Source organism: Erithacus rubecula, assembly GCF_903797595.1.
Source record: "Erithacus rubecula genome assembly, chromosome: 22".
In the NCBI taxonomy this organism is placed as follows: Eukaryota; Metazoa; Chordata; class Aves; order Passeriformes; family Muscicapidae; genus Erithacus; species Erithacus rubecula.
In genome coordinates, this window is record NC_136674.1 from 5,752,944 (window position 1) to 5,763,379 (window position 10,436).

Sequence of the window (10,436 nt, forward strand, 5' to 3'; positions counted from 1 at the left end):
ACTCCAGCCATCTCCCTGCTTCATGAGCTGGTGACTTGAGGAGTGAGGCTGCTTTTGGGTGGGGAGGAGCTGCAGGCTGGATGGGTAACAGGGCAGCAGTGGATGAAATGAAGGAACTGAGCCTGTTCTTAGAGCAAAAGGCTCCTGCCAGAGCTCCAGGTGTGGTCTCTGCATCCCCACCCATGTGCAGCCCCTCTTCCTCCCATTCTTTCTGTGCCTGCTGAGGCTGAGCTGCCTTCTCAGCCCTCCCTGAGCTGTGCCCCCCTCTCCAGTGCTGGCCCTGGCAATCCCCAGGCTCGTGGTGGCACATCCAGATGTGGCAATGCCACTTCCCCAGCAGGGCTGCAGGTGTCAGCCAGGCCCCTGCAGAGAGGGGCTGCTGCTGGCAGTGCCCCAGGATGCCAGGGGAGCAGGGTGACTCCCCCAAAACCCAGGCTGGGGCATGGGGGAGATGGTTTGGCAGTTTGCTCCCTGCCTGCCTGGCGCATTCAGCTTCCATCTGGGCTGAGTGGAGCAGGTCATTGAAGTGTTTCTCCTGTTGGCAGCTCCACTCTCTGTGCCCAGAGACACACAGTGACCAGAGCCAGCCAGGTTCCTGCTCTGAGTCCCTGTCCCAAGCAGCCCCATGCCCTGGCCCCTCTTTTCCACCCTGTCCCTTAGAGCCAGGATTCTTTCCCTTCCAGTCCACAGCTGTGGACTCATCCCACTGCAGCCACTCAGTGCTGCAGCAACAGCAGTGAAAGCAAAGCTTTTTGCATGTCCCTGCTCCATCCATAGCTTGTCCTGCTTAACCCAAGCCCCAATCCAGAGCAGCCTCACCCTCCCCAGCATGCTTGGACATCTCCTCCCCAGCTAACAAAGCTCCTGCGTGTAGCACCCCCCTGTTGTCTTTTTAGATGCCACTTTCCAAGTCAATAAATGTTTCACGGTGGGAGATCGTTCATCAGGGCTTTGGCACTGACTGCAGCCAAGAACCCAGTGCTGGGAAAAGGTCACAGTGTTCCTGGGAGACGCTCCAGCAGGGCCCGGGAGCTGCACCACCCTGTGAAGGTGGTGTCCCTGTGTAGGAACCCCTGTGCTCCAGCTGGGGGGAAGAAAGTGGGGCAGAGCTGGAGCAGCCCAGCCCTTGAGCGCTGCCCGCGTGTGCTGGGAGGGATTTGCTCCAAGCCCTGCGGGTGTAGTGTAAAAATCATTAACAGAGCAATTAAGGAAGCACCAGTGGCACTGAGTGCGATGCTGTGTGGGGCAGGGAGGAGGGAGGGGTTGCTGAGCACCCCCTTCTCTTGCCAAATTCCTTCCTGGTTTTTGGGGTGGGAGTGTCACCCCGGGGCAGAGCCGGGGCTCCTTGTTGGTGTTCCCTCCGCCCCTGCTCGTTCGAGTGCTCAGTTGGTGTCGCTCTTCAGGCTTTACCTGCCCTCCCCTCCGTGTCAATAAACTCATTTCCACCTGGCTCTGGCTGCGTGTGGCTCTGTGGGAATGGGGAGAGGAGCCATTCCCCTGCTGCTGGCTCTGCTCAGGGGAGCAGCAGGGCTGAAGGCTGGATTTGGTGGGAAGGAGGATTTTTACTCACCACACTGCTTCTTTCACCAGCCACTTCTGCAACACAGGCGCCCCAAATTTGGGGCTTGCAGGGGGAGGAGGCAGCAAGTTTCCCTGGTCCTCCAGCAGCTGCTTCTCCTCATCTCAAAGGGCAGCAGGGACAGTTTCAGGTGAGGAGCAGAAGATGGATGTACACCTTTAGCCCTTTTGGGGTCCCAGGTGGGCTGTGTGTGGTGTGACCTGTTTTCCCTGTAGTGAAATGATAAAATCCTGGGAGTCAGTGATGTGTTTGGATTGCTTTGCACTGGTGCTGTTGTTTTTCAGAGGGCTTTGCCATCTGTGGCCCCATCTCAAGCAAGATGGTTTGGGCTGCAAAACCTCTGCCAGCCCAGAGCCAATCCCAAACTCAGTACTTGAAGTGATCAGAAACCCAACAGAATGCAGCAGCATTGGGGGGTGTTGCTCTGGAGCAGGGTAACCTTCTCCCTCACCCTGCCCAGCCTTGCCTTAGCAGCATCTGGGTTTTTGGGAACCTCCACCCTCTGTGGAGGGCAGTTGCCATATGAACCAGTGTTGCCCTACACGGGGAAGGTTTTGTGTTAGGTGCAGGTGTTAAGTAATGACAACAGGCTGGCTTGGGGTCTCTGGTCTTGCTGTGCCTCCCTGGTGTGCCTGGGATGGGATCATCATTCCCTGCTGGGGGTGAGCCTTGAGCAGCATTTGGCCCAACAGGAGCAGAAACTGCTGTGGGATGCTCAGGGCTCTGCCCTGTCCCTTCATGTCCAGTGAAAAGGGAAAGGTTTCTTCCTCCCTCCCTGTTCTTGAGGCTCCTCAAGAAGGAAGCAGTCTGTGCTGCTGCTGTGGATTTGCAGACACACTGTGCCCTGTCAGCAGGGACACACCAACCCCCTGGGAGCTGGGATTGTCTTTAGCTGTGTCACCCGTGGGGCTCAGGGGACACAGGTGATGCTCCCTGAGCTGGGAACTGCCACGGGGGGGTTGGTCCCCACAGCCTTCCCTGTTCCTGAGGGACAGGGACCTCCTGAGCTGCTCCTTGCTGCTCTGGCAAATCCTCCTGTGCTGGGTGGGCTCCCCAAAATCCCTGCTGCTCCCACTGGCCTCACACCCATCCTGCTCCATCCAGTGACTGCAGGTCCCTGAGCCCATGAAGGGGCGTGGGGAGAGGCTCAGGTGAGGATTTTGGATGTGGCTGAGGCAGGAGCTGACCACAGCTCCCCGAGCCACCAGCTCTGCCTGTCCCCTGCTGCCACCTGCACATCAGGAGCTCTTGGATGGATGATTTTAGGTTTGCCTTGGGCTCGTGTCGCTGAGACTGGGATAAACCTCCCAGCCAGCAGGGACGTGCCGGCATCCAGCCCCACTCCCCTCCCCCCGCTCCTCGTATATTAAATTTCACACATAAAACTGCAACTGAAGAGCATCTCGGAGGGAGCTGCTAAAAATAGCCGCGAGGCTGGAGCCTGAATTGTGCAGGAGAGTTCATGTGCAGCCCGATCCCTGCGCGCTCCCAGAAACATTCCAGAGCTCGGCGCTGCTTTATGGCGACGCGGGGAAGGGGAGCAGCATCCCGGGCTGGTGATAACCCCAGGGACACATAAATATCCCCGTGCTGCGAGCATCTGCGGGGAAAGCATCGGGAAAATGCGGGGAAAGATCGCCCAGATCGCTGCCAGCCCGGGGGTAACGTGGGACACGGCGAAGGGGCTGTGAGCCCCTCTGCTGGCGCTGATGCCAGGCTGGCACAAAGGTTGTACCAGGTTTTGCCAGCTGCCCTTGTGCCCCCCAGCCGTCTCCCTGTCCCGCAGGAGGGACGTGGCATTGTGTTTCCACTTGCACCCCCTCCTCACCCTGGAGAGGAGCCCCCGGAGATGATGTTTTTTCGCAGCCAAAGGTGCTGACGAGGCTGGGGGGAGCCCGGCCGAGCTGCCGCCAGTGCTCGGGCTCAGCCAAGCCCGTGTGATCGCAGCCAGACCTGTGCAGACACCTCGGTGCTCGCTGGTGTCACAGGGAGCCGGGCTGGGCTTTGGGCTCTGTTTCGAGGAGCAGAGGGGTGCAGGGAGTCCATCAGCAGCGTGTTCCGAGGGTCTGGACCATGTTTCTGGAGGTGCAGCCAGCATCTTCCCTCTGTCCAGCGCACAGGTAAATGCTCCGTGCGGGGTGACCCAGAAAAAATGCGGACACTGCAACAGAAATGTCCCTCTTTGGTGGCCTGCAGTCAGCCCGGGTTCAGGGTGCCCCCCGGGCACAGAGAGCCCCCCAGCCCTGCCCGCGGGCACGGGAGGAGGGGAGATGATGTGCCCGAGAGCACGGCGAGCAGCAGGGTCGGAGGAGGGAAAGACTCCCCGGGAAGGGTCCTGCCCATCTCCCCCGGAGGAGTCCGGCCCGTGGGACTGCTCCGGGCTGGGCATGAGAGCGCAGAGCCGCTGGGCGCCGGGGAGGGAAGGGGTGACGGCGCTGCACCCAGCACACTGCAGGGGGGACATGGGAGGGTCTTTTCCCATCGGCGCCTCCCCAGAGACCCAGGAGAAGCCGGTGTCTCTGCTGGATTCCTGCGGCTCGCTCTGGGCATTCGCTGGCTCCTTTCCCCGCTGCCGCCTCCTTCCCTCGCGGGCACTGCCCGCATCCTTCCCCGGGCATCCTCTGCATCCCCGCCTGTCCAGAGCCTCCTTCCCTCGCCGGGCGCTGCCTGCATCCCTGCCGGAGCTCTGCCTGCCTCCCTCCCTCCATCCCTCCCTCCCTCCATCCCTCCCCAGGCGCTGCCCGCCTCCCGCCCGGGCATCCCCGCCACCATCCCAGCGGGCGCTGCCTCCCTCCCTGCCCGCCGTGCCCCGGCCGGGCTCCGCGCTCCCCGCCGCCGCCCCCCGGTGTGGCCGCGCCGGGCGGGGGCCGGGCCGGGCCGGGGCTCTGCAGCGGGGCCGCCCGCCCCGCTCCGGGCTCGCCGCATGGCTCCGCCGCCCGCCGGGGCGCCGCCGGCCCGGGTCGCCGCTGCCAGGTACGGGGGGTCCGCGGGGAAGGGCAGGACGGGGGGGCAAAGTTACGGCTGGGCAGGGCCGGGGGTGGCTGCGATGGAGGGACAAGGGGGTCGGCCCCCAGCGAAAGTTGAGCGTCGGTGCTCCCGCTCCCCTCCGCCCGCCGGCGCGGCGGCTGCGGTGTCGTCTCCCCTCGTTCGGCATCCCCCGATCACCTCCAGCAACCCCGGCGGGGCTGCGCTGCCCAGCGCGGCCGGAGCATCCCCGGGAGGGTCTGGATGCGGGGGTGCGGGATGTGCGGTGCGGGATGTGGGATGCTGCCGCCGCCCCCGCCCTGCGGGGCTCAGGGGTTGCTCCTTCCAGTGCCCCAGGCGTGGCAGGATGGCCAAGGTCGCGGCGGGGGCCGGAGCCCCTTTCCCGGGAGCCCCCTGCGAGCCCCTGCCCGGCCCTGCAGCCGCGGAGCCCGGCCTGGAGCTGAGAGCCCGAGCACCCGCGGCTGGTCCCTGCTCCACCACCCCACCCTGGGGTGCCCCGAAGGGTCCCCCCGCTGCGCCTCAGTTTCCCACAGCAGCTGTTTGTAGGGCCGGGGCCCATCGGTCGGGCTCTGATGTTTTTGGGGTGCATGGTCCCCGCGTGCCAGCACAGGGAGCGGTGGGGTTCTGGCTCAGCCCGTGCCCCAGTTCCAGCAGCCCTGCGGGCACTGGGTTTCCAGTTGTGTCGCTCCATCAGCCTCCGGCCCCGCAGAGGAGCTGGGGACGCTGCTGTGAGGAGGAAGGGTTTGTGGGGACGGGGCTGTCCCTGCAGCAGAGTGGCCCCCCGGGACCTGCAGTGAAAGTGGTGTCTGCTGGCAGGGTCGGGCCTGTGGGCTCCTGCACCCCCCATTTCCCTGCGTCTGCCACAGAAACATTCCCGCTGCTGGGGCTGGGGACAGCCAGCACCCCGGGGGACAGTGCCAGCAGCACGGGGGACAGATCCCCTGTCCTGGCATGAGGGAGTGAGGATGGTGTGAGCCACGGCCCAGCTGAAGGGATCCCGGGGGGCTTGGCCACTCCAGCACCCAGCAGCGGGAGCCTTTGTGCCCAGGCTCTCCCTGGGGTAAATAATCTCCATCAGTGTGTTTGAACCTGACACTTCCAGCTGCTGCCCTGCACTTCGGGGATGGATTTTAGGGAAAATGGACCAGAGCATCAGAAACTGGTCAAAGCATGCACACTTTGGGATAAAGCACAAGCTGCTTCTTAGAGATGAGAGCGAGTGAAAATGGGACCCATGCCCTGGCCCTTGCCGTCCCCACCACAGCTCCTGGGATGTGATGGCACCCAGTTCCAGTTCCGCTGTTTGGACTCCCCAGACTCAGCTCCCACATCCCTGTGTGTGGGTTATTCCCTCGTGTCCCCCCACACGTGGGCCCTGCCCGGGGCTCCTCAGCATTTGTGGTGGCTCTGGGCTCACCCTGTCAGCTGGCTCACAAATGAGTCCCCATCAAGTTAATTGCCCAAGCGCTCAGAGCCTGAAACCGTTCAAGCTGTCGCTCGCAGGCGCAGAGCGATCTCCCCCCGCCCGGCAAAAGCAATTCCGGCTGTCCAAGCGCAGGGAAGATGGATTCCCCTGCTTGGGGCAGCACCGGGAAGGAGCAGCTGGTGACAGTGGCCGTGGGTTGAGTTCCCAGCACAGCCTGGGACCCTGCTGCTGCCGGGCTGAGCAAACCCAGAGCCGCAGACAGACCCTTCCCTTGTTCTGGTGCTGAAAGGGCTGAATGCGTCTGTGAGAACCTTCCTGGAATAAAGTTCACCCAAATGCTGGGGTGGGAGGCTCCAAGGGGAACCCTGAGGTCCTGCAATGCTCCTCAAAGACAGCTCCTGCTTGAAAAAACATCCCCTGGAGCAACACCGGTGTGACTCAGGGTGTCCCCCAGACCTGACCAGTTTCTCCTTGGCCTTGCAGTGACGGGGAGCCCCGGAGGGGAAATGCATCCTGAATGGGGCTGAGGCCCCCTGCTCGGGAATATGCAGCCTCGGCACCGCGGGGGCAGCACCAGGGCAGCGGCCGGCGCCAGGCGGGATGGTGGCAACCTTCAAGATCGCCGTGCTGGGAGCGCAGGGCGTGGGCAAGAGCGCCATAGTCCGGCAGTTCCTGTACAACGAGTTCAGCGAGGTGTGCGTGCCCACCACGGCCCGCCGCGTCTACCTGCCCGCCGTGGTCATGAACGGCCACGTGCACGACCTGCAGATCATGGACTTTCCCCCCATCACCGCCTTCCCTGTCAACACCCTGCAGGTAGGGGGGCACCCCCACCCTGGGGGTCTGCCTGACCTCTGTGGGGTTCTGCTGTTCTGCTTTTTGGGGGATGATTCGCCCTCCACGCTAGGGTTTGGTTGCTGTGTGGATTGTGTCCTCATGGGTGCTGGCTGAGCAGGTTTGGGAGGAAGTGTGTTTTAAAGTTTGGTGACAGCAAGCACGAGGGAGATGGCTTCCCACTGAAGGGAGTGTGGCTCTGGCATTGCCCACATCCAGCTTGGGATCCAGTTCTGTCACTGTCAGAGCCAAGAGCAGAGCATTTGAATGAAAACCAGGGGATCCTGGAGAGCCTGATGCACCCACTGCCCAAGCCAGGCAGAGCTTGTCCCCTCCTGGGAGTGGCCATCACCCCCTCCAGCATTGCCTGGGCTTGTTCCTGGAGCTCTGAACCCACCAGCTCCTCCTCTACCCCCTCAAGTGCTTCCAAAGCATCCCCAAAATTCAGTGTGGAGTTGGAAAATGCTGCCGCCAGTGCCAACAACTTCTGGGTGGAGTTCATGGGGGAAAAGGGGATTTTTAACTCATGCCATAGCTCCAGTCCCAGGGGCACAAGTTGTGTCACCACTGTGGGGAAAGGAGCTGGAGGTTCCCAGCTGTGGCTGCAGCCACGCTGGAGATCAGTGCCACCTCAATTTGTTACAGTGTCCCTGTCCCCAGCAGGGATGGGGTCACAGGAGCCATGCAGGGCTCCAAGGGCCTCTGTACCATCAGGCAGGAGGTGAATTGAGCACTCCAGGGGTGAGGAGAAGGTTTAAAAATTAATGAGTGAGTGCAGAGAATGAAAGGTCAGCATGAGAAACAGCCCAAAATAGCAAAGGGTAATTTATTGACACGGCAGCCGATGCTCACACACTCCATTAACTCCCTGCCTTGCTGCACTCCCGAGGAGGCGGCCGGTGGGAGCAGATGGAGGTTTCCAGGGAAGAGAGGGTGATCAGAGGGATGGCTTCAGGGGAAAGGAGGGGGCCATGGTGAGAGATACAGCTCTGCCTGCTGGGAACATCGCTGGACTCAGCTCCGTGCCAGAACAAGCATCCCTGCAGTGCTGTCCTGAAAGAGGAGCAGGAGCCAGTGGCTCTGTGACATCCTGCTCCTGCAGTGCAACACTTCTCCAGCTCAGGCACCCCGGGAAACCTGCCCTGCCAGAGGAAAACCATCCTGACATCAGCGCCCGAGCAAGCTGCCCCAGCACGTGAAACAGCTGCAGTTTGCTGTCTCCCAGATGTGTCAGGACTCAGAGCAACCCAGAGGCTGCTGCTCCATCCTCCAGTGTCTCTGAGCCTGAGGATCTCCCCAGCATCTCCCCTTGGAGGACAGGGAGGGGCTGTGTCACTTTGCTCCCCCCCAGCTCCTTCCTGCACTGCCTTCTGTCACCGAGACCACCCCACACCCCCAAACTGCCCTTCCCCATCCCATTCTGATCATAAACTCAGGGAGGGCTGATTCATGGTTCTGAAGGGGTTTGCTCAGGGAGAAGTAATGCCTTTCTTCCCTGGAGAATCTTTCTCCTTCCCAGAGGCACTCAGGAGGGTTTTGCAGTGCTGCCTGCAGGGGCTGCAGTTCCTGGGATGGGAAAATGCCTGAAGTGAGACAGATTTTCACTCTTATAGCATGGGAAAAAAAAAAATCTGTTGTTCCCATAAACCCAAGCATGAATTTCTTACAGCTCCAGATTTTAGCTGTGGAGAGGCCACTCCTGCCTGCCTCTGACCTGGATCCATATCTTGCTCTCACAGACTCTGTTTCTGAGCAGCCTCTGCTACTCTTCTGTCCCCATGTCCCCTCCAGACAGACCTGCTGTCACCTTCCCCCTCTGACCCACAGAGCTGCTGGTGCATCACCCTCAGACCTCAGATGGGGCTCAGCATCCTCCTCACCTGCCCTGCCCCCAAAACCAGGATGCATCACTAATTAACACAGCAGCTCTGGAGGATGAAGCTTTTACACACAGGGGGCTGCATTCAGCCCCACTCTGTGCTGTAATTAGGCTGCAATTCTCACTCAGGAGTGGAATTTAGGCTGACAAATCCTGCTAGTTCTCCCCTGGATTAACAAGGGAGATAAGGGATCCCCCCAGAGCTGTGGGGGCAGACACAGCTGGGTCAGCGCAGAGCAGAGGTGAGGACTGGGGAATGTGCAGCCCTCCTGCTTCCTGCAGCCACAGCAGCCTCCTTGGGGTGCCCATCCCCAGAACAGGGCAGGGCAGGGCATCCCCCAGGCCCAGCAGAAGGGCTGAGCCAGGATTGACCCCTCTCTGCACCTTGCAGGAGTGGGCGGACGTGTGTTGCAGGGGGCTCCGGAGCGTCCATGCCTACATCCTGGTCTATGACATCTGTTGCTTTGACAGCTTCGAGTACATCAAAACCATCCGCCAGCAGATCCTGGAAACAAGGTAGGGATGGCTCTTGGGTGGTGCATCCCCACGCTGGTAGAGCCCCGTGGGTCCAGGCATCAAGGGGGAGATCTTGGCATCAGAGATGAGATGCTGGCACAAAGCGCCTTTGCACAGGGGTGGGAGCCCAAAAACCAAGAGAAGAGGCAGGTATCCCCTGTGGGTGAGCCCGGGGTGAGCAGCTGGAGATGGCCACGGAAAGGGACAAGGGGACAAAGGGACAAGGCACGCTGCGTTGGCAAGCCACAGGCAAGAGCCCGTTTGGGATGGGCTGAGCTCCGTGCACCTCTGGGCTGTCACACCGTGCCCCGTCCCCTTCCATCCCCCCTCACCGCCCGCCCTCCCCAGGGTCATCGGCACCTCGGAGACGCCCATCATCATCGTGGGCAACAAGCGGGACCTGCAGCGGGGCCGGGTGATCCCGCGCTGGAACGTCTCCAACCTGGTGAAGAAGACGTGGAAGTGCGGCTACATCGAGTGCTCGGCCAAGTACAACTGGCACATCCTGCTGCTCTTCAGCGAGCTCCTCAAGAGCGTGGGCTGCGCCCGCTGCAAGCACGTCCACACCACCATCCGCTTCCAGGGCGCCCTGCGCAGGAACCGCTGCACCATCATGTGAGCCCCCTGCCGCAGGGACCCCCCTTTCTGCCCCCAGGGACCCCCCTTTCTGCCCCCAGGGACCCCCCTTTCTGCCCCCAGGGACCCCCCTGCCGCTCCCCGGGCGCTGGGAGCTGCTCTGGAGGCACCCCGGGGGCTCTTCCCTGCGGTGACATTTGGGGACGGGGCGCCTCGGGCAGGGTGATGCTGCCTGGGGATGGTGAGGGGTGAGGGAGGTCCCTGAGCTCTGTCCAAGCCTCCAGTGCTTGAGGCCAAAGCCATCCCAAGGGGGTGTGCAGAGCACTGGAGGATGGAGGAGGTGCCTCAGAGGATGCCCAGATTTTGGCTGATGGTTCATCCTTGCCCTGGCATCACCTGCTCCTGGAAGGGAATTATCCACACCTGTATCCCGCTGTTCTGGGGGTGGTTCTGTCTCTGGGACACAGGGGAACAGGAGTCCTGCTTTTCCCCTTTGTGGAGCCGGGATTTCTCCCTGTGGAGGGCAGAGCTGCCAGGTTACATGAGCTGTGTTTTGGCTTGGTCGGGTCAGATTTCCAGGTGGAATTTCTGGATGAAAGCAAGAAAGGGGGGGGGAAAACTAAGTCCCAATCCTGCTGCTG

At 61.7% G+C, this 10,436-nt stretch overlaps 1 protein-coding gene across 4 annotated transcripts; it reads left to right on the forward strand.

The window, feature by feature from the left end:
• The first annotated feature begins 1,467 nt into the window (after positions 1-1,467).
• RASL10B (RAS like family 10 member B) lies at positions 1,468-10,406 on the forward strand. 4 transcript variants are annotated; one of them, XM_079325050.1, is made up of 4 exons: positions 1,468-1,709; positions 6,474-6,806; positions 9,175-9,219; positions 9,568-10,406. In XM_079325050.1, the coding sequence occupies exons 2-4, from the start codon at positions 6,591-6,593 to the stop codon at positions 10,045-10,047; spliced, it is 741 nt and encodes a 246-aa protein (XP_079181176.1). In that variant the 5' UTR covers positions 1,468-1,709; positions 6,474-6,590; the 3' UTR covers positions 10,048-10,406. The 4 variants fall into 4 exon arrangements, with proteins under 4 accessions (XP_079181176.1, XP_079181174.1, XP_079181177.1 ...); XM_079325048.1 differs by lacking the exon at positions 1,468-1,709 and adding an exon at positions 3,209-3,699; XM_079325051.1 differs by lacking the exon at positions 1,468-1,709 and adding an exon at positions 3,209-3,699 and having other exon boundaries at positions 9,095-9,219; positions 9,568-9,970.
• The last annotated feature ends 30 nt before the right edge of the window (positions 10,407-10,436 follow it).